Here is a 24,035-nt window from a genome sequence, read left to right as displayed (position 1 = left end):
GTAACTGTGTATATTCCCCAGAAGTAAAAAATGAGGAAGTGACTGAGCGTCGTTACAGTGGGTGTCGGTACATGATGTGACACGCTGTACGGCACAAAGGACCCCAGCGCGGATCATGGACTATCACTATGGGCTGCTTATATTCATCTGCGGCTGGATTCCAGGTGAGTTGTCTCATTCCCCGTGAACTTTGAGCTCTTTACAGGGGATGTGGTAACGGGTTGTCCCTTTGTGATAGATCAGGCAGATTATAGCGAAACATTCACCAAAATTTAGACTGAAATTATGGCAAAAATATTTCTATACATGGTGTGCACCAAAGTTTTCATGCATTTTAGACCCTTTCTCCGACTCTCTCGACAGTTTTAAAGACTAACTAGAAGTGATGTGGCTAGGAATCATAAATTAGCCCCAGGTTATCGAAAAGTGTCCACCATCGTGAGAAATCGGGGGGAATTTCAGCCTCTCTGGTCCCCTTCAGCTCTCTGCTGGGTTCACATGAGTGTGTCGGGCGCTTTACCATGAATTGCCGAGGTTTTGTGATGTGGTTATAGTCCGCGCGGTGCTTTTAGATGAAACTTGTTAGACAAGTTCATGGCTGTAAAGAAAAAGAACAAAAGACAAACTGCATAGCTAAAAATTATACCGAAACGACATGTATGGTTTTGGCACATAATATTAGGCTATGTTCACACGTTCAGTATCTGGTCAGTATTTCACATCAGTATTTGTAATCCAAAACTAGGAGAGGAACAATCACAGGAAAAGTATAATAGAAACACATCATTATTTTTCACTCACTCCTGGTTTTGGCTTACAAATATTGATGTAAAATACTGAACGTAGGAACGTGGCCTTAAATCTACCTACAGTTTAGGTAATGCTCTTAAAAATTATCTATGCTCAATGGGTGTAATATCAAGTTGTTGGATGCCAAAGCAAAATCAGCGAGTGGGCCACCCCAACGACTTCATCTGGAGTACTTGCCATTCGAGAGTTTGGAAAAAATGGGTATATCCCAAACTAGACACCATGTTGTTCTTCTTAGGGCATAAGACATCTTTTTCAGACAAATTCTGCCTGGAACCTGCCTAAAAACATGTGCCCCAAAAATTAACATTATGTCAAAATGAGTTGCTGTCCATATGTTCTTGTCACTTCGAAAGCGTGAAGTGGCTCAAAAAAGGGACTGGCCAATTTTCTGGCATCTTCCAAGCGATGATATATATGTAATTTAAAAAAAGAAATCGCCGATGGCACAAAATAGGTCCACAGAGAAATAAAAAAAGTGCCTCAGTGAAAAGACCACCAGTGGTTTCCTGAGGCGTCTTTTGTCTCAAAACAATGTGGGTGCCCTGGCATGTAAAAGATGCCAGGCGTACAAACCCTTAGGGTTTCCAAAATAGTTGTTCTTCCTGTAATTACACCGTTTTTATAGGCCATGGCCTATCACACCCCATTTCTCACCCCCTTAAGTATGCGTTTCAAGTGCCAGAGCTACATTTATGTACAGAGCTAAAAGAACAATATCTCGGGAATGGAGAAGCTCAGGAACAAAAGGAAAATCATACTTGTGTGGGGCGCCCTGACGTTACACACAAGAAACCTTCCAAAAGTGATGCTCTATGGAAGGATTCAGGAGGGTTCAGCCTGTGAACTGGAGATTTGCCAAAGCTTCCGGGAGTCCACATTGTCTTCCCTTTTCTGGGAACCTTTTGGACATTTCGAGACAGTTTGCAAATAAGGCCGCATTGAGATGTCCGTTTTTCACGTGCGTGTCCTATCTGAGTTTTTTGTACTCTATGGAGGCTGTTCACATGTCTGTGATTTTCTTGTGGATTGAGTGCCAAAAAATAAAAATGGAGACACGTCCATTTTTGATCCGAGTCACGGATCAAAATTATTCATCCAAGTCTAGGGGTTACACAAAAAACTTGGACAGTTGCATCCTAGTACTGTCCGTTTTTTCACTGACTGTTTTCTAGGTGAAGTATGTGAAAACTCCATCAGATTTTTTTTGAGGGTGCACGAGAAAAACTGATGGTAAAAACTGATCAATCACTGATGAAAATCTGATCCAAAACACTGATGAAAAGTGTTCTGAGAAAAGTCCACTGAAGTTGGAATGAGGCCTAATGCTTAACTTATGGTATTGGTCTTCTTATGGGGAGGAAAGAGACCTTATGGGCCCCTTTAGGTTGCTGAGCCTGGATGGCCACCACACCTTCTGCTGCCCTCATTCACCCCTACAGCTAGAATAAAGGGTCCCATAGCCATAGCCAAAAATAAAAGGTCCCATGGCTTACAGATTTCCACAGCCTTTAAGAGGTTATCTATGAATGATTCCATAATAAATAGACCCTACTAACAAGTGATCGCTCCTAGCCTCCGAATGAGGTTGTCTTCTGTTGGATCTTTTGGGCCTGGCAGAGAATTTTCTTGCACTATAGCGGGTGGTCTGACCCTGCACTAAATACAAAAACATATATCTAAAACCACAAGTTGAGGACCTTAATAATGTTTGGAGTATTTTATTTTACCCTTTTGATTTCTTTCTTTTAACTTTTGACACATTCTGCCTTGGTGACAAGATCAAGATGAAGGAGGCAAAACACGTGCGGGCATTCTCTCCGAAATAATTGGAAAGGAGAAAACAGTTGTTCAGTGATAGGGCTCCATAGTAGCGCCACACATTGCTAATAACGAAACTATACATTGTACTAAAGTCATTCCGTGAGCACATGGTAATAACGCTACACTGCATTGACGAAGTAATACCACAACAAGCACAATGAGAAACATTCGTGACACACCACAAGGGAGGATGTTTACAGCAGAAGTGACCTGGAGGTGGAAGACAGCGTTAAATAGAAAGAGAAGAATGACTCGGACCTCCTGCCAAATAGGAAGTAGATATAAAACCATATATGACCATAAAATAATTACTAAAAGGGATTATACCCCTTCAGGTATTTATGGCATATCCATGACAATAAAGGTTTCATAGGACCCTAACTTATGATGAGACTCTCTTATCAGATATTTCTTACATATTGGAGTTCTGTATGAACAAAAACGAGCTTTGACCTCCATAAATATTTATTATGAAACAAATTTATTAGTATGGAATTTTGGCCCGTAAAATTATATAATGGTAAAAGGTGAAGAATAGGAACTCAACTGAGCGCCTTCTTTGTGATCAGCTTGTGTTGAAGCAGTAATTATTAGACCCCTATATACATTAGATAAAAGTTGACCATACCAGATGATTTTGGGGGAATCAGTCAGTCATCTATTGTGTGTCAAGGCCTCACAACTCTCCCCCCAACAGATAGTGCAGATAAGGATCAGCGGGTTTTAATTTTTTTGCCAGATCCTTTTTTCTGCAGAAAGATAAGCTACTGCCAGACTCATCTGGCAGAGGATTACTCTGATTTCCCAATAGAGAACACATGAATGCTTGACTAAGTTGAACGTTCACGTGCATGGGGCAGTCAGGTGAGATATCTGTATCTCAGATGTACGGGGATCTTTCGGTGTATCTAAAATTAAAAAAAAACTATGGAAACCATGACAAAAATAACCCATGAAGATAAAACGAATGAGATCCCACTTTCTAAAAGCTTAGTCTGAAAGGTTATTGTTATTAACTTTTTTGAGTCTGCTCCATAACATCCTAGTTCATCTTTGTTCCTGTCGGATATCTGAGTCAAAGGTATGGGTGAAGGCGAGGTATCTAGCAGTAATTGCCCTACGGAGGTATGTGCACAATAGGGGGTGAAGGTAAATGACACAAGCTGAAGTTCAAAACTTAAACTTTACTCACTGGGAGGTTCTATAAACTTTATGGTTACACAATACAAGTCCAGTCTCTTGGCGGTTTCATCAATTAGAGGCACAATGGTGCGGCTTGCTGAATTTCAGTTTATTGCACTTTATCTATCTTAATCTTCATTGTGGTGAGGCCCCTTCCACTCTACCTCACTGCACCCCCCAAAATGTTAGACTTCGTGGATTCTGGTACCTCAATTTTATCGGTCGTCCATGACAGCACTACGGAGAGAGGGGATCCGCCCTTCAGGAACAGGAAACCTACAGATACATAAGGGCGGCACCTCTCCCACGCATCAGTTGGTTTCCTGTTCCTGGAGGACAGGATTCCTTGCAGATACGACTTCGTTTCTCCTATCAATACCCAGGCCGGCTGTCCGACCCAGGTAGCGAGGGGGTCTCCTACCTCGGGCAGTGCGGGTCCCTGGAAGCGCCACGGTGGGTCCGGGTAGGGCTCCACGACAGTGAGCGGTGCAGTGTGGAGCGACGTCCGGAGGAGGTCCATCCCCAGTGGTCAGCAGGTGAGTATGTCCCCCCCCCCCGGGGTCCGCTCTCCCCCCTGGGCCTCGGTCTTCCCCACTCTGATCCCCGTCGGTGCGGTGCAGCGCGGCGTCCTGTGTGCTCCTTTCGATTCGGGACCGGAGCTGGGGGTCGGACGCCGGCCTCTGCCGCGGTCACCGCTGGGCTGCGGCCGTGGAAGCGGCGGTGGCGTAGCGGGGGGGCGGCTGGATGGTCCGGCGGCACCGTTCCCCGGCTTCCGGGCACGTTTCTGAGCGTTCTGCCCGAAACCGGAAGTGACGCGCAGGGGGCGGGGCCAAAACCGGAAGTCAAACACCGGCCGGTTTTTTTCTAAAAACGCCGCTGTCCTGCATGCGGCGGGGGGGGGGGGGGGGGTGTTTGGGTGCAGGGGGGGGTGGAGCAGTCACCTGCAAGTCGGGGGGGTGGATTTGGCCACACACCTGCACTGATTCCGGATCCGGGGGAGGGCTATTTATAGCCAAACAGAATGCTGCAGCACTGCTTGTGAGCCCATCTGCAGCTATGGATGAGCCGGAAGCTGCCGTCGGTCTGCTGGAGCAGGAGCAGGATGGATCCTCGGAGAAGTCCCATGCGAACCCCCAGCTGAAGACCCGCGGACGCAGTAACCAGACCAGTCGCAGATCTAAGCAGAAGGATCTGGACCGACCCCCCAGTAATCCGGTACCTACCGCTACTGCCTGGGTAAGAGATCTTCGTGAATGTACCCTGATGCAGTCTTTTCCTATGTTTATTTCCGTAGGGGAAAAAAAGCGCTGGTAAATCAAAAAACAAGGAGTGCGCGCTATGCGCTTGCCCTTTGCCAGACGCCTACCCTAAGAGACTTTGTCAGTCGTGTGTACGGCAGACGGTAGGAAATAAATTGATGGGAACACTGATAGCGGTAGCGCCAGATATATTACATAGCCTTTTTCTCCGCTCCCATAGGTGGCGGAAGAGTCTCCTGATTTCACATCAAGCCTTAGGGAGATTATCAGGAAGGAGGTGGCCCTAACATCGGCGCGTAGGATAGGCGACATCCAAGCATTATCCAGGGTTCCCCCTTACATGCAGCTTAGGGATGATAGAGTGATACTATCCCCTGATCCAGCATATCTTCCTAAAGTAGTGTCCAGGTTCCACAGAACACAGGAAATAGTTCTTCCATCCTTCCTCCCCAATCCTACTAACGATAAGGAAAGGAAGCTACACACTTTAGATGTAAAAAGATGTATCCTGGAATATCTGGCAGTAACTGATCCCTGGAAGATAGATAACGCCCTATTCGTGTCCTATCAGGGTAGTAGGAAGGGTCACAGGGCATCAAAATCTACTTTAGCTAGATGGATCAGGGAGGCTATCTCGCTGGCATACATCTCAAAGGGCAAGCCGGCGCCTGAAGGTCTGAAAGCGCATTCCACTAGAGCTATGGCGGCTTCGTGGGCGGAAAGATTGGAGGTGTCGATCGACCAAATTTGTAAGGCTGCTACTTGGTCTTCTCCACACACATTCTATAACCATTATTGTTATGGTTCTCAATGGCAAGAGAACATAGCCCAGCAAACATGAGTACTAGCTCTTGGAAGGATGGAAACTAAACTGACCATGAACTAAACCTGCCGCACAACTAACAGTAGCCGGGTAGCGTTGCCTACGTTTTTTATCCCTAGACGCCCAGCGCCGGCCGGAGGACTAACTAATCCTGGCAGAGGAAAATATAGTCCTGGCTCACCTCTAGAGAAGTTTCCCCGATAGGCAGACAGAGGCCCCCACATATATTGGCGGTGATTTTAGATGAAATGACAAACGTAGTATGAAAATAGGTTTAGCAAAATTGAGGTCCGCTTACTAGATAGCAGGAAGACAGAAAGGGCACTTTCATGGTCAGCTGAAAACCCTATCAAAATACCATCCTGAAATTACTTTAAGACTCTAGTATTAACTCATAACATCAGAGTGGCAATTTCAGATCACAAGAGCTTTCCAGACACAGAAACGAAACTACAGCAGTGAACTGGAACAAAATGCAAAAACAAACGAGGACTAAAGTCCAACTTAGCTGGGAGTTGTCTAGCAGCAGGAACATGCACAGAAAGGCTTCTGATTACAATGTTGACCGGCATGGAAGTGACAGAGGAGCAAGGTTAAATAGCGACTCCCACATCCTGATGGAAACAGGTGAACAGAGGGGATGATGCACACCAGATCAATTCCACCAGTGGCCACCGGGGGAGCCCAAAATCCAATTTCACAACAGTACCCCCCCCTCAAGGAGGGGGCACCGAACCCTCACCAGAACCACCAGGGCGATCAGGATGAGCCCTATGAAAGGCACGGACCAGATCGGAGGCATGAACATCAGAGGCAGTCACCCAAGAATTATCCTCCTGACCGTATCCCTTCCATTTGACCAGATACTGGAGTTTCCGTCTGGAAACACGGGAGTCCAAGATTTTTTCCACAACGTACTCCAACTCGCCCTCAACCAACACCGGAGCAGGAGGCTCAACGGAAGGCACAACCGGTACCTCATACCTGCGCAACAATGACCGATGAAAAACATTATGAATAGAAAAAGATGCAGGGAGGTCCAAACGGAAGGACACAGGGTTAAGAATCTCCAATATCTTGTACGGGCCGATGAACCGAGGCTTAAACTTAGGAGAAGAAACCCTCATAGGGACAAAACGAGAAGACAACCACACCAAGTCCCCAACACAAAGCCGAGGACCAACCCGACGCCGGCGGTTGGCAAAAAGCTGAGTCTTCTCCTGGGACAACTTCAAATTGTCCACTACCTGCCCCCAAATCTGATGCAACCTCTCCACCACAGCATCCACTCCAGGACAATCCGAAGATTCCACCTGACCAGAAGAAAATCGAGGATGAAACCCCGAATTACAGAAAAAAGGAGACACCAAGGTGGCAGAGCTGGCCCGATTATTGAGGGCAAACTCCGCTAAAGGCAAAAAAGCAACCCAATCATCCTGATCTGCAGACACAAAACACCTCAAATATGTCTCCAAGGTCTGATTCGTCCGCTCGGTCTGGCCATTAGTCTGAGGATGGAAAGCAGACGAGAAAGACAAATCTATGCCCATCCTAGCACAGAATGCTCGCCAAAATCTAGACACGAATTGGGTTCCTCTGTCAGAAACGATATTCTCCGGAATACCATGCAAACGGACCACATTTTGAAAAAACAGAGGAACCAACTCGGAAGAAGAAGGCAACTTAGGCAGGGGAACCAAATGGACCATCTTAGAGAAACGGTCACACACCACCCAGATGACAGACATCTTCTGAGAAACAGGAAGATCCGAAATAAAATCCATCGAGATGTGCGTCCAGGGCCTCTTCGGGATAGGCAAGGGCAACAACAATCCACTAGCCCGAGAACAACAAGGCTTGGCCCGAGCACAAACGTCACAAGACTGCACAAAGCCTCGCACATCTCGAGACAGGGAAGGCCACCAGAAGGACCTTGCCACCAAATCCCTGGTACCAAAGATTCCAGGATGACCTGTCAACGCAGAAGAATGAACCTCAGAAATGACTTTACTGGTCCAATCATCAGGAACAAACAGTCTACCAGGTGGGCAACGATCAGGTCTATCCGCCTGAAACTCCTGCAAGGCCCGCCGCAGGTCTGGAGAAACGGCAGACAATATCACTCCATCCTTAAGGATACCTGTAGGTTCAGAGTTACCAGGGGAGTCAGGCTCAAAACTCCTAGAAAGGGCATCCGCCTTAACATTCTTAGAACCCGGCAGGTAGGACACCACAAAATTAAACCGAGAGAAAAACAACGACCAGCGCGCCTGTCTAGGATTCAGGCGTCTGGCGGACTCAAGATAAATTAGATTTTTGTGGTCAGTCAATACCACCACCTGATGTCTAGCCCCCTCAAGCCAATGACGCCACTCCTCAAAAGCCCACTTCATGGCCAAAAGCTCCCGATTCCCAACATCATAATTCCGCTCGGCGGGCGAAAATTTACGCGAGAAAAAGGCACAAGGTCTCATCACGGAACAATCGGAACTTCTCTGCGACAAAACTGCCCCAGCTCCGATTTCAGAAGCGTCGACCTCAACCTGAAAAGGAAGAGCAACATCAGGCTGACGCAACACAGGGGCGGAAGAAAAGCGGCGCTTAAGCTCCCGAAAGGCCTCCACAGCAGCAGGGGACCAATCAGCAACATCAGCACCCTTCTTAGTCAAATCAGTCAATGGTTTAACAACATCAGAAAAACCAGCAATAAATCGACGATAAAAGTTAGCAAAGCCCAAAAATTTCTGAAGACTCTTAAGAGAAGAGGGTTGCGTCCAATCACAAATAGCCTGAACCTTGACAGGATCCATCTCGATGGAAGAGGGGGAAAAAATATATCCCAAAAAGGAAATCTTTTGAACCCCAAAAACGCACTTAGAACCCTTCACACACAAGGAATTAGACCGCAAAACCTGAAAAACCCTCCTGACCTGCTGGACATGAGAGTCCCAGTCATCCGAAAAAATCAAAATATCATCCAGATACACAATCATAAATTTATCCAAATAATCACGGAAAATGTCATGCATAAAGGACTGAAAGACTGAAGGGGCATTTGAAAGACCAAAAGGCATCACCAAATACTCAAAGTGGCCCTCGGGCGTATTAAATGCGGTCTTCCACTCATCCCCCTGCTTAATTCGCACCAAATTATACGCCCCACGGAGATCTATCTTAGAGAACCACTTGGCCCCCTTTATGCGAGCAAACAAATCAGTCAGCAGTGGCAACGGATATTGATATTTAACCGTGATTTTATTCAAAAGCCGATAATCAATACACGGTCTCAAAGAGCCATCTTTCTTAGCCACAAAGAAAAAACCGGCTCCTAAGGGAGATGACGAAGGACGAATATGTCCCTTTTCCAAGGACTCCTTTATATATTCTCGCATAGCAGCATGTTCAGGCACAGACAGATTAAATAAACGACCCTTAGGGTATTTACTACCCGGAATCAAATCTATGGCACAATCGCACTCCCGGTGCGGAGGTAATGAACCAAGCTTAGGTTCTTCAAAAACGTCACGATATTCAGTCAAGAATTCAGGAATCTCAGAGGGAATAGATGATGAAATGGAAACCACAGGTACGTCCCCATGCGTCCCCTTACATCCCCAGCTTAACACAGACATAGCTTTCCAGTCAAGGACTGGGTTATGAGATTGCAGCCATGGCAATCCAAGCACCAACACATCATGTAGGTTATACAGCACAAGAAAGCGAATAATCTCCTGATGATCCGGATTAATCCGCATAGTTACTTGTGTCCAGTATTGTGGTTTATTACTAGCCAATGGGGTGGAGTCAATCCCCTTCAGGGGTATAGGAGTTTCAAGAGGCTCCAAATCATACCCACAGCGTTTGGCAAAGGACCAATCCATAAGACTCAAAGCGGCGCCAGAGTCGACATAGGCATCCGCGGTAATAGATGATAAAGAACAAATCAGGGTCACAGATAGAATAAACTTAGACTGTAAAGTGCCAATTGAAACAGACTTATCAAGCTTCTTAGTACGCTTAGAGCATGCTGATATAACATGAGTTGAATCACCGCAATAGAAGCACAACCCATTTTTTCGTCTTAAATTCTGCCGTTCACTTCTGGACAGAATTCTATCACATTGCATATTCTCTGGCGTCTTCTCAGTAGACACCGCCAAATGGTGCACAGGTTTGCGCTCCCGCAGACGCCTATCGATCTGGATAGCCATTGTCATGGACTCATTCAGACCCGCAGGCACAGGGAACCCCACCATAACATCCTTAATGGCATCAGAGAGACCCTCTCTGAAACTCGCCGCCAGGGCGCACTCATTCCACTGAGTAAGCACAGCCCATTTACGGAATTTCTGGCAGTATATTTCAGCTTCATCTTGCCCCTGAGATAGGGACATCAAGGCCTTTTCCGCCTGAAGCTCTAACTGAGGTTCCTCATAAAGCAACCCCAAGGCCAGAAAAAACGCATCCACATTGAGCAACGCAGGATCCCCTGGAGCCAATGCAAAAGCCCAATCCTGAGGGTCGCCCCGGAGCAAGGAAATCACAATCCTGACCTGCTGAGCAGGATCTCCAGCAGAGCGAGATTTCAGGGACAAAAACAGCTTGCAATTATTTTTGAAATTTTGAAAGCAAGATCTATTCCCCGAGAAAAATTCAGGCAAAGGAATTCTAGGTTCAGATATAGGAACATGAACAACAAAATCTTGTAAATTTTGAACTTTCGTGGTGAGATTATTCAAACCTGCAGCTAAACTCTGAATATCCATTTTAAACAGGTGAACACAGAGCATTCCAGGATTAGAAGGAGAGAGAGAGAGAGAAAGGCTGCAATATAGGCAGACTTGCAAGAGATTCAATTACAAGCACACTCAGAACTGAAGGGAAGGGGAAAAGAAAAAAAAAAAAAAAAAAATCTTCAGCAGACTTCTCTTTTCTCTCCTTTCTCTGTCAATTAATTTAACCCTTTTTTGGGCCGGTCAAACTGTTATGGTTCTCAATGGCAAGAGAACATAGCCCAGCAAACATGAGTACTAGCTCTTGGAAGGATGGAAACTAAACTGACCATGAACTAAACCTGCCGCACAACTAACAGTAGCCGGGTAGCGTTGCCTACGTTTTTTATCCCTAGACGCCCAGCGCCGGCCGGAGGACTAACTAATCCTGGCAGAGGAAAATATAGTCCTGGCTCACCTCTAGAGAAGTTTCCCCGATAGGCAGACAGAGGCCCCCACATATATTGGCGGTGATTTTAGATGAAATGACAAACGTAGTATGAAAATAGGTTTAGCAAAATTGAGGTCCGCTTACTAGATAGCAGGAAGACAGAAAGGGCACTTTCATGGTCAGCTGAAAACCCTATCAAAATACCATCCTGAAATTACTTTAAGACTCTAGTATTAACTCATAACATCAGAGTGGCAATTTCAGATCACAAGAGCTTTCCAGACACAGAAACGAAACTACAGCAGTGAACTGGAACAAAATGCAAAAACAAACGAGGACTAAAGTCCAACTTAGCTGGGAGTTGTCTAGCAGCAGGAACATGCACAGAAAGGCTTCTGATTACAATGTTGACCGGCATGGAAGTGACAGAGGAGCAAGGTTAAATAGCGACTCCCACATCCTGATGGAAACAGGTGAACAGAGGGGATGATGCACACCAGATCAATTCCACCAGTGGCCACCGGGGGAGCCCAAAATCCAATTTCACAACACATTATAGATTGAACTTGGGTGCCTCTTCTGACCTTTCGTTTGGTGTAAGGGTGCTGCAAGCTGTAGTCCCTCCCTAGTTAGTTACTCTCTGTAATTCTCTCCGTAGTGCTGTCATGGACGACCGATAAAGTCTTAGTTACTCACCGGTTAACGGTGTTTTTCGGAGTCCATGACAGCACCTGTACATACCCTCCCGTCTTCTTAAGTTCTGGGTGTACACCTCTTCCTTTATTTATATAATTCACGGGTAGTGAATAGTTAGTTATTTGTATCATTGTTTATTATGTATGCTATTAACCTTGGTGGTCCTCTTGTGCTCTGTAAACCAACTGATGCGTGGGAGAGGTGCCGCCCTTATGTATCTGTAGGTTTCCTGTTCCTGAAGGGCGGATCCCCTCTCTCCGTAGTGCTGTCATGGACTCCGAAAAACACCGTTAACCGGTGAGTAACTAAGACTATTTGCCACACACCAATACACTTGAACCCTTTTCTGGTTCGACAATGGTAGACTGAAACCTGGACCTTCTCCAAGAGTTGTCTGGTCCATGAATTTGGCCTCAAACCACTGGACCACGCTTCAATACCTGTGGATGCCCAACTCTCCCATATTGCTCAGTTTTATGGAAAGGTTCCCAACCAGAGAGGATTTCCCCTTTTAAGAACTTTTGCTCTAATACTCGACTATATAAAAAACACAACTAACGGACTAATCAGTTACTCACCCTCCCGCTGTCCAGTGATGGGTCTGTGCTGCTTTTCCAATGTTTGTTGTGTAATGATGTCACATCAGTCACTGATCTCCGTGTTGACGTCACGTTGACAGCGCTGCAGACAATCAGTGAACTCAGCAGCTCTGTCAATGTAGATGGCAAAAGAAATTGAGCTCGGTGATTGGCAGCAGCCTTGTAAACTTTTTACCACTGAAGTCAATCAACAAATAGCGGCATATGGTGAATAAAAGCACAGTTTTATGGGTTTTTTTGCATCCCTAACCCTTTTGAGCAATAATCTTTGAAAGGAAACAACCCTTAAATGCTACGGCACACACACTATGCCTAATAGTCCTCACTGGTAGACCATGAGCCATGAGGTGGTTCAAGGAAGCGGATACCGTCTTGTAGTGAGCTTTGCCATATCTTTATCTATATCTCCATATAGTATTATCAAATCTGTTTTTGGCCAATTTGAACCATTTTTTGCACTTGTATTAGATTGTACATGATAATATCACGCTGATTTCTTCTGCATACACAGGTTTCGGGAAGCTTCCGATTCCCACCAATGTCACCATGGAGTCCATGAACTTTAGGAATATCTTGCGATGGAATCGTCCAGCTGAGCTCGGGGGTAACGTGAACTACACTGTGCAATATAAAATGTAGGTGACATTGCAGTGATTGCTTTTTAGGATTCTTCTTGTCATATAAATGTACATTGTGCATCACTTTAACCCAGCTGCTTCCGAACATCTTTTAGAAAACATAATTGGAGCCTCATGCTATAGAGTTTACAGACCCTGCAACAATAAAGGGGAAACTTCAGTATCAGTCGCTATTAATTGATGCACATATAATATATTTTACCCATAAGTGCAGGTTTTAGAGAAATAAGAAATTGAGCAACAGAAAAAAAATTCTTGTAATTTCATTTGAAAAAATTGAATAATTTAGAAATTGATGGCAGCAACACATCTCAAAAATATTGGGCTCGGAAAGTGTCCACCATTGTGTGGCATCCCCCTGTTCTTATTACAACACTCTGTAATGTCAGGAAATGGTGGAGACAATGGCTGGAGTTTCGGGAGAGGAACTTTCTTCCCTCCTTGACTGATGTCTTATTCTCGCTGCTCCACAGTTCAGGGTCTTTGCCGGATCTTTTGTTTCATAATGTGGCAAATCTTTTCTATTGGTGAAAGACTGGCCAGTTCATCACCCAAACTCTTCTGTGCAGTCCTGCTGTTATGATGGAGGCAGTATGTGGTTTATCATTGTCTTACTATGATATAATATACAAGTCCTTCCCTGAAATAGACATTGTCTGGATGGATCAGATGTTGTTCTATAACCTCCATATAATGCTCAGCACTGATAGCACCTTTCATGTGTGCTGCCCCTGCCATAGTCACTAATGCCCCCCGAACCATCACAGACGCAGAACTGTGCGCGGATAACAAGCTGGATGGTCCCTGTTCTCTGGTTTCCATAAAGAATTTCACATTTTTATTCCCCTGACCACATAACCGTTTTCCATTTTGCCTCTGTCCATTGTGAAGGAGCGCTTGCCAAGGAAAGACAGCAGCGTTTCTGGATTGTGTTGCCATTTGGCTTCTGTAACTTTTGGCTTCTGTAACTTGCATCGGTGGATTATACAGAACTGTGATCACAGACAATGATTTCTGGATTATTCCTGAGCCCATGCATTGATTTGTATGAATGAATCATGCCTGTTTCTAATGCAGCAGGGCCCGAGAGCCCGTAGACCACGAGCATCCAATATTGACCATTATCCTTGTCCCTTGTGCACATGGATTTCTCCAGAATCTGATTCTTTTGATGATATTATATCCTGTAGATAGTGAGATATTCACAGTCTTTGCAATTTTACGTAGAAGATTTTCCTGAAATTGTAGAAAAATTGTTCACAGATCGGTGATCTCCGACCTTCTTTGCTGCTGAGACTCTGCCTCTCTAACACGCTCTTTTAAAATTGTCCCTCCAGCTGTTTTTCATTACTACCACTTAAATTTTCAGCCTTTCATTAACCCTGCCACAACGTTTGTGTTGATGTCATCAATTTCTAAATTAGTTAATTTAAAAAAAATTGAAAAAATGTCCCACGTTCACCTCCTGATCTGTGGTCTATCTTCTGTAGTGAGCAAAATATGGGTAGAAGAGATTTCCAAATCATTGCGTTCTTGTTTTCTTTATATTTTTATCTCTGTCTATTACATGGTAATCCTCTATGGAAGTATGTATTCTAATGACATTTTGTTTGTTTTTTTCTCTCAATGTGATTTGCATCACATTTGCTTTTTGCTGCTGCACATAATGTGAATTTTAATTTCCAGGGACTTCAGCTCTGAGAGGGATGACTATAAGTATATATGTGAAAGAACACATAAGCAGCAGTGTGATTCCTCCCTTATTACATACAAGTCTTATGTGCGAGTGAGGACAGAGCTAAATTCCAAACAATCTGACTGGGTGACCATTCATTTTGACCCCTATTATCAAAGTAAGTATTTTCCCATCCACTATGGATAAATAGATAGATACAGTTCTACTCAAAAGTTTACATACCCCGGCAGAATCTTTGCTTTCTTGGCCTTTTTTCAGAGAATATGAATGATAAAACCAAACCTATTTCTCCACTCATGGTTAGTGGTTGGGTGAAGCCATTTATTGGCAAACTACTGTGTTTTCTCTTCTGAAATCATAATGCCAACCCAAAAAATCCAAATGACCCTCATCAAAAGTTTACATTCCCTGTTTCTTAATACCATGCATTACCTTCTATCATCAATAACAGCTTGAAGTCTTTTGTGGTAGTTGCGGATGAGAAAGCCTCCAGTTCCTGTAAATTCCTGGGCTGTCTAGCATGAACTGCGCGCTTGAGATCTCCCCAGAGTGGCTCAATGATACTGAGGTCAGGAGACTGAGATGGCCACTCCAGAACCTTCACTTTGTTCTGCTGTAGCCAATGGCAGGTCGACTTGGTCTTGTGTTTTGGATCGTTGTCATGTTGGAACGTCCAAGTACGTCCTATGCACAGCTTCTGGGCTGATGATTGCAAATTTGCCTCCAGTATTTGCTGATAACGTGCTGCATTCATCTTTCCTTCAACTTTGACCAAGTTTCATGTGCGTTTGTAGCTCACACATCCCCAAAACTTTAGCGATTCACCTCCGTGCTTTACAGTAGGAATGGTGTTCCTTTCATCATAGGCCTTGTTGACCTCTCTCCAAATGTAACGTTTATGGTTGTGGCCAAAAAGTTCAATTTTGGTCTCATCACTCCTGTTCCAGAAGTTTTGAGGCTTGTCTGTGCTGTTTTATGTATTGTAGGTGAGATACTTTGTGGCATTTGTGCAGTAACTTTCTTCTGGTGATTCGACCATGCAGCGCATTTTTCTTCAAGTGCCTCCTTATTGTGCATCTTGGAACAGCCACACCACTAATTTTCAGAGAATCCTGTATTTCAGCAGCTGTTATTTGTGGGTTTTTCTTTTCATCTCAAACAATTCTGGCAGTTGTGGACAAAATTTTTGTTGGTTTACTTTACGGTGTTTTTTTTTTTTTTTTTCCAGAGCCCCTGATTTTCCATTTGTTAATCACAGTTTGAACGCTGCTGACTGCCATTATCAATTCCGTGATATCTTTTTGTATCCTTTTCCTGTTTTATACAGTTCAACAACCTTTTCCCATAGATCAGTTGACAATTCTTTTGCTTTCCCCATGACTCACAATCCAGAAACGTCAGTGGCTGGATGAAAGATGCAAGAGTCTGTCTGGATCCCAGAAACTCACTCGGCTTTTATGCGCACACACTGATTACAAGCAAACAGGTCACAGGTGAGGATGTTCCCTTTAGTAGCCATTCAAACTCATTTGTGTCAACTTCTGTGCAATGCTGTCAGGCCAAAATCACCAGGGTATGTGAACTTTTGATCAGGGTCATTTGGATGTTTTCGGTTGTCATTATGATTTAAAAAGAGAAAACACGTTAGTTTGACAATAAATGGCTTCACCCAACCACTAACCATGAGTGGAGAAATAGGTTTTGTGTTATCATTCATATTCTCTGAAAAAAGGCCAAGAAAGCAAAAATTCTACTGAGGTATGTAAACTTTTGAGCACAAGTGTAGATGAATGGATGGACAAATATTAGATAGCTAGATAATAGATCGATATTAGATAGATAATAGATATATAATAGATAAATAGATAGATAGAGGACACAGTGATAATAGGGCCCTTGTGCAAGAACAATTTGTGGACCACTTGCAGTACAATAATGTGTCTGGACAGAAGCTGCTTTGGAGCTGGTAGTGGCCTCTTTCCCTATTGTGCCCCTCTACCGCTGCACCAATGGTGTCTGCTCCCATATATATGTACACATAGATGGAAAGATAACAGGCAGGTGGATTGCTAGACTTTTTAGGATTTGTTAAACATACTACTCATCCCATTTTTCTTACTCTCAGAATGGGCAACACTAAACATGATATATAAACATACTGATCCTGTAGTAAATAAACCGCATAAAGATCAAGAAGTGCTGTAATTTGAAAGATAAAAACGATCACTTTATTTAAAAAAAAATTTAAAAAAATGCACACAGATATAGAAAATAGAATTAAGAGGTGCCTCAAACCACAAAACCACAAAAAGGGAGGTCAGCTGAAAAAGTATACATTAATAAACAGGTAAATATAAATGCATGGCAACATGTGTCCTGTCCATCAATTTACACTGGTGTCAAAATTAGACAAAATATGCACCTAAAATACATAGCCTACTCTCAACACAGCAAGGTATGTTGTCCTGAAGAAAACATTCATACACTCACAATGGTCACACTACCATACAGCTAAACAGGGAGGCTTGTGCCTAAACACAAAAATATACCTGTTGCCAAATAGGCAATGTGGTAGCATGTGATGGTAAATGCAGAGAGAAAACATTCCGCTGGTAGAGCAGAGTCTAAGAATGAATCACAATAATAGCAATTGTTGACAATGTACTCCTATTCCCCAATATTTGCACTAGAGTCACAATAGCCTGTGCCAAGCACATATTACCTGGGTTTGTACTGCTTCGGGAATAAGATGCCGAGTGGCACGCTAACCTGACCCCGACGCGCGTTTCACTTGTGATTCTTCCTGTGTAGTAGTGTAACAGTGTAAATTGATGGACAGGACACATGTTGCCATGCATTTATATTTGTCTGTGTATTAATGTATATTGTTTCAGCTGACCTCCCTTTTTGTGGTTTGGGACACCTTAATTCTATTTTCTATATCTGTGTGCATTTAAAAAAAAAAAAAATTAGTAATAAAGTGATCGTTTTTATCTTTCAGATTACAAACACTTCTTGATCTTTATGCAGTGTATTTAGTACAGGATCAGAATGTTTATACCTTTTAGGATTCGCCGAATTTGGAACAGATATTTTGTAAAATAAATCATGGGCTTTATTCACACACTGCACCAGTAAAGTCTCCTACTGTGTGTATCTGACTGTGGGCATTATTATAATAATATACCAGATTCTACCATTAGATCATATTATATCCATTTTCTTTTATCAAGCAATAATCGGAGCTCCAAACACAACAGTCTCCTCAAGGTCGGGATACCTGGATGTCAGTTTTAATGGCCCCTTTGTAAATTCCGAAGAACACTTTATCGGAAGGTCAATAAAGGAGAGATATGGGGAGCTGACTTACAGGGTGTTTTACTGGAAGAAATCTGACCCTGCACATGTAAGTAATGTATGATCGAGACCACCGGAGATAGCAGGGTGCTGAACACCGTCATGTCCTGCAGCCCTATAGACAATGTACAGAACGATGCGCATGCGCGACTGCTGCCCCATTAGATCCCTGCTCTCAGGTTCCTTCAGAGACCCAGAAATCAGCAATCTAGCCTGCAGATAGGCGCTAGCTTTCTAAATTTTTTGTTTCTAAGGGGAATCTATTGGCCGAGAATGACACTTTTCAGCTTGGGGTGGGCCGCAGTTGTCTATCATGAGAGGGAAGGGTTATAATAAAATATATTAAGGCAGATTTACAGCTGTATGCGGAAAACAAAGAATCACAACATTGACCGAGGCTGATGAGGACACTTGAGCGTTTCCTCCCTCCTCCCTGCGCAGTGACCTCTGCACATGTCACAGAGCGTGCCCGTTACATTCTACCATAGATGTTACTGAGTCTGCTATATTCCATTTTGTATATTTTCTGCTTTTCATTCTGCTATTCTGTGCAGGTTTTAAATATAACTACAGAAGACAACACAGAAATCCTTCAGGACTTAGAAACGTGGACTGTCTACTGCGTGACGGTCCAAGCCTACGTACCTCAGTTTGACAAGGCTGGCGAGTTCAGCCCTGTGATGTGCAATCAAACCACAGAAGACGGTAAGCGACTATTATACTAAACCTGTTACACAGCGATATACACCGACCTGTATACCCAGTGCCCCCCGATAAAAATGTCTGCCAGCTAACTTGGCTCTAGCGGCCAGAGTTGTTACACTGTACCCCACCTAAGGAGGAGTTCTGCCCTTCTGTCTCCATACGGTTTCTTGGCCATGGCATATATCTAATTTGAACCTAAGACCCCGGCGGCGGCTGCAAGGCTGAAGTGCTAACCACTGAGTTAGCGGGTAAGGGCTCATACTCATTTGTGAGAAAAACAGACTATAAAAAATCTGATTGCACTTTGACCAATGTTATTCAATGGTTGACATCTCATCTGCAAGTTTTTTTTTCTCAGCTGAAATCTGCACGCTGCGATTTACAGCGTATCTTGGACGAAACTCTCCAATGCAAATCAATGGCTGCAAGCCAAAAATCACACGGCAGATGGACCATGCGAGTACCGTCCAATTTTTACACACCAAGGTCCTTTGAAAAGCCGGCAGTTCAGCGGTAAAATCACAGCAGGACTCTACGTAATGGAATAGATAGATTACATACAGTATATACAGTACACATGGAATAGATATATCCATGTCAGTGACATATACAATTAGTGCAGTGTGCATGCAGCTTACTATACATGCATTTAATTAATAAATGAGTATTTTCTGAAAAAAATTGTGTGGGCTCCTGAGTAATTTTCCAAACCAGCAGAGGGAAAGCCGACAGCTTGAGGCTAATGTTTATAGCATGGGAAGGAGGTAATACCTAAGGAGCTTCCCAGGCTACTAACATCAGCTCACAGCTGTATACTTAACCTTTCCTGTCTATTAAAATGGGGAACCCCCCCCAAAAAATACAAAATACGAAGGGCTCCCCCCCCCCCCATCATTAATAACCAGCAAAGGCTAGACAGACAGCTGCAGCCTAATATTAATAGCCTAGGAAGGGGCCATTGATATTGCCCCCCACAGGCTAAAAACATCAGCTGTCCGCCGCCCACATTTTACTGTACTGGCTGCGGAATTGCCAGCTTTTCATCTATCTCTCTCTATCTAATATACATATATATTGTGTTTGTGTGTTTCGAAGAATATTTCCTTTGAAAGCGATGTGTAAATGACAGAGAACTGCCGTATATAAAAGCTCATGTTAAAATCGCACTGCATTCGGATGTAAATTGGATGCTAGGTGTGAAAAATCGGATTGTACTCGCATAAAAAACGCATGACACTCATTCTTTTTTTTCTGTCCTGATATTGGAACTTTTTTTTCACACATATGGGTATGAGTCCACATTCACAAAATCACGGGAATCGGATTGTAGGGAACCCAAAAATCAGACTCTGAACCCCGAGAACTGAGTTCTGTAAAGTCCCATTTTAAGGGAGCAGAGATGCAGACACTCGATCTTCACTCTGTTCATTGTCTATGGCACTGCCAGAAATAGCAAAGCACTGGACTTGGATTTCTTTGCCAGTCCTATTGACAGTAAATAGAGTGGATATCGAGCGACCGAACCTCCACTCCTTTCAAGATGGGACTCTGAAAAAATCAGTTTCCAGTATCCAGGACTTTGTTTTAGGCATCACTTGCAGCCCCGAGGTCAGAGCCACGTTGATTAGTAAGTTATCCTCTAAATTCCAAATATGGAAATAAACAAATGTAGGATAAAATACATTGTGAAGGGACGAGAAGGAGGTGAGCTGTGACATCACCTATTGTGAATGGTGGATCCTGTGTTATCTACTGTATATAGAGGTGTTATCAGTCACTGTACAGGAGGGGGAGGTGATCTGTGACATCACCTATTGTGAATGGTGTATCCTGTGTTATCTACTGGTGTTATCAGTCATTGTACAGGAGGGGGAGGTGAGCTGTGACATCAGCTATTGTGAATGGTGGATCCTGTGTTATGTACTGTATATAGAGGTGTTATCAGTCATTGTACAGGAGGAGGAGGTGAGCTGTGACATCACCTATTGTGAATGGTGGATGATGTACTATCTACTGTATATAGAGGTGTTATCAGTCATTGTACAGGAGGAGGAGGTGAGCTGTGACATCACCTATTGTGAATGGTGGATGATGTACTATCTACTGTATATAGAGGTGTTATCAGTCATTGTACAGGAGGAGGAGGTGAGCTGTGACATCACCTATTGTGAATGGTGGATGATGTACTATCTACTGTATATAGAGGTGTTATCAGTCATTGTACAGGAGGGGGAGGAGGTGTGCTGTGACATTATTTGTTGTGAATTTTGGATCATTTGCTATCTTCTGCATATACAGGTGTTATCATTTATTAAAATCCACTCTGTGGTGATAATGAAACTGCTGAGAAGTCTTATGTACAGAAAAGGAAATATGAGTCTAGGATAAGACCTAATGGCCAGTGTGACAATTGTACAATTTATTTTTGCTTTAACATGAATATAGACAGTGGTATGGATATTTTTTTTCTCGATTCACTATTTGGAGTGCTGCCTAATTTGGACATTTATGTCAAGAGGATTCCTGACTGTGGATCTTTTGTGATTGACCGACCTGGGTACTCACTATATTGAATTTAGCCAGGCGCCGTTTTGTCTTGATTTTTTTTGCCTTATTCCACTGGTTTGATGTTTCATTGTTCAGTTATTTAGGTGTATTTTAGTGTCCGGTGCTTTAGGTGCCCTTGTTTCATCATAGGTTGTCGGGATTGGCACACGGGCAGATTAAAGACAATTGCGGTTCCTTCCGGGATTTTAGAAGCTCCTTTGCATGTTTTCTTGGGCTGTGCACATGTACAGAACCAGTTCGCCGACATTCCTCCTGGTCTATTCTCATTGCTGCCAGAGTCCTGAACATGGCTCACACGAGGGTTACAAGTTACGGCTCAGACTCTCCCCCTTTATCCGGCATGTGGGTTGCTCACCTGTTATGTGTCTTATTAAGATTTGATTTTTCTTTTGGTATCGTACTTTTATTTATATATTTCCATATTGACAGCTCACCAGCATTTTCCTGTCCCTTTGCCTATAGGCTTACTTTGGTAATGCTCATTTCTTTGTATTGTCAATGTTTCCATGTATGCAGAGATTATTTGCCCTTTATGTATTACCCTTTATCTATAAATTCGGTTAATATGGAGATTGTATTTGTCTCCTGCTCTATTCTGCTTTGGAGACTGATGTGATCCTTTCCAAACAGTATTTTACCTACTTTTTGTTTTTACATGTTTTTAAGATTATTTGGTGCTCTTTGTACATATCAAGAAAGTTTGTTTTCACTTTTTTGGTTATATTGCAGGTCCTGCTTTATTATTCCTTTATTAGTTTTTTGTATAGATACACCTATTCCCTTCTCCTCCTCCATAAATATCGTATTTGGTCAGGCCAATAACTTTATTTAATTTTTCAGATAAGTATATGCAGCACCTGGGCTACGGCCAGGGTCAATGTTTTACGCATGGCTATCAGTTTAAGTTCCTGCTTTAAAGAGAACTTGTCACTTGCCATAAATATCTCATTTTTTAAAATCTGGTGTAAACGCCGCTGTTCTCCTGAATCCGGCGTTGTTTTTCTTTTGTTCCTGCGCCTCTCCATTCCCGAGATATGGCTCCATCTTCCCTGTATATAAATCTTGTCTTATTAGCCAAGTGGGCGTGGTCCTCAAGAAGATGTCTACAAAGAAGAAATAAGGATTATGCCTACTTTGTTAAAAAGACTGGAACATCTAAAGGGAGAACGGGCCATAGTTCAAAAACGGAGAGGAGCAAGAACAAAACGAAAACTCCACCGGCTTCAGTAGAACAGCGCCATTTACACCAGGTTAAAAAATACGGTACATAGTTATGGTAAATGGCAGGTCCTCTTAATTAATAATGCTGATATTAACATTATGAACTACTTCCAGGTAGGATCCCGTCATGGAAAATAGCCCTGCTGTTCCTCGGATCCATGGCACTTTCAGCCGTTTTTTTCCTTCTACTCGCCTATACCATCATGAAAGTATATGAGATCACACAATATATATTCTTCCCACCTTATTCTTTACCAGAACATCTGAAAGAGGTTTGTATCTGGCCTTATATTGTGCCTTCACTACTAATTAACTTTTTTCAGACCCGTGAGAAAAATATTTTTGAAAGTCTAAGGCTTCAATCACACATAGGGCAAACATTTATCAGGGTCTTTGATAATTTGCATCTTTTGGCTGCAATTATAGAGGGGGCTGTGTTGATCTCTGCTCACTCGTTCTTTACTTGCACTGTGCAATGACAGTGCGCTCTGTTACCGGCTCGTCACTTCTGATCAGGGCCGGTGAGAGAGCGAACTGTCACTGCGCACTGAGAAGAACAGTGCACGGTGACAGGAATCTACTGAGCATCGGTTGGAATTGACAACCGACGGGTGCTCAGTAGAGCAGAGGTCACTGATGACTCTTTATTTCAGGGACGGGGCAGGGGCTGAGGCAGTGACTGGAAATGGGGGTGCCCAAATCATTCTAATTGGCCAGTAACATTATAATTGCCCAGTTTGTCCTCATTATAACCCACCTATGGGTCTCCTAAAGAATAAATGAAGCAGTGGCTGCATGCGCCTTTCTGGGTACTGTTCTTAGAAATGGGGGGGGCACCGAGCACCTGTGCTTGGTTTGAACAGTCATTTTGTGCTGACAAGACTCCCTTTGAGTGAAATAAATGTGGATGACCTATATATATATGAATTATGATTTTTTGTTTCCCCTTGCAGTATTTGAGTAAGCCATTCTACAGCGCTCCTCACCTGCCGACCCTGCCCACGGAGGAATGTGGAGAATCGTGTGCGCAGCTGACATTTATATCAGAAGAGACACACGAGATGGACGCGGCCTGAGACATTTTCCTCAGGCCCTTTACTGATTATCTGTGTAAATGCTGGAATGGGGGTCTTCCCACAGCCACCATGGATGGGACGGATGAGGACTTTCCTCTCCTAGGGTGATGTGATCCAGCACCATTATGGCCGGCGTCATTCCAGTCCAATTTTTCTATTTATTCATCTAGCCTTTAGGGTATGTCTCCACGTTCAGGATTGCATCAGGATTTGGTCAGGATTTTCCATCAGTATTTGTAAGCCAAAACCAGGAGTGGGTGATAAATGCAGAAGTGGTGCATATGCTTCTATTATACTTTTCCTCTGATTGTTCCACTCCTGGTTTTGGCTTACAAATACTGATGGAAAATCCTGACCAAATCCTGATGTAATCCTGAACGTGGAGACATACCCTTAGATTAGTTTTGGGAACATATTC

General features: G+C 43.6%; 1 protein-coding gene across 1 annotated transcript; it reads left to right on the top strand.

Annotated features, from left to right (window-relative positions):
- On the top strand, window positions 1-23,788 carry LOC143815088 (interleukin-10 receptor subunit beta-like). The gene is made up of 7 exons (XM_077293936.1): window positions 1-164; window positions 12,868-12,991; window positions 14,681-14,847; window positions 17,924-18,096; window positions 18,602-18,752; window positions 22,656-22,813; window positions 23,495-23,788. The coding sequence occupies exons 1-7, from the start codon at window positions 116-118 to the stop codon at window positions 23,615-23,617; spliced, it is 945 nt and encodes a 314-aa protein (XP_077150051.1). The 5' UTR covers window positions 1-115; the 3' UTR covers window positions 23,618-23,788.
- Window positions 23,789-24,035: the final 247 nt, after the last annotated feature.

Source organism: Ranitomeya variabilis, chromosome 3, assembly GCF_051348905.1.
Source record: "Ranitomeya variabilis isolate aRanVar5 chromosome 3, aRanVar5.hap1, whole genome shotgun sequence".
In the NCBI taxonomy this organism is placed as follows: domain Eukaryota; kingdom Metazoa; phylum Chordata; class Amphibia; order Anura; family Dendrobatidae; genus Ranitomeya; species Ranitomeya variabilis.
This window is presented reverse-complemented; position numbering and strand designations above follow the sequence as displayed.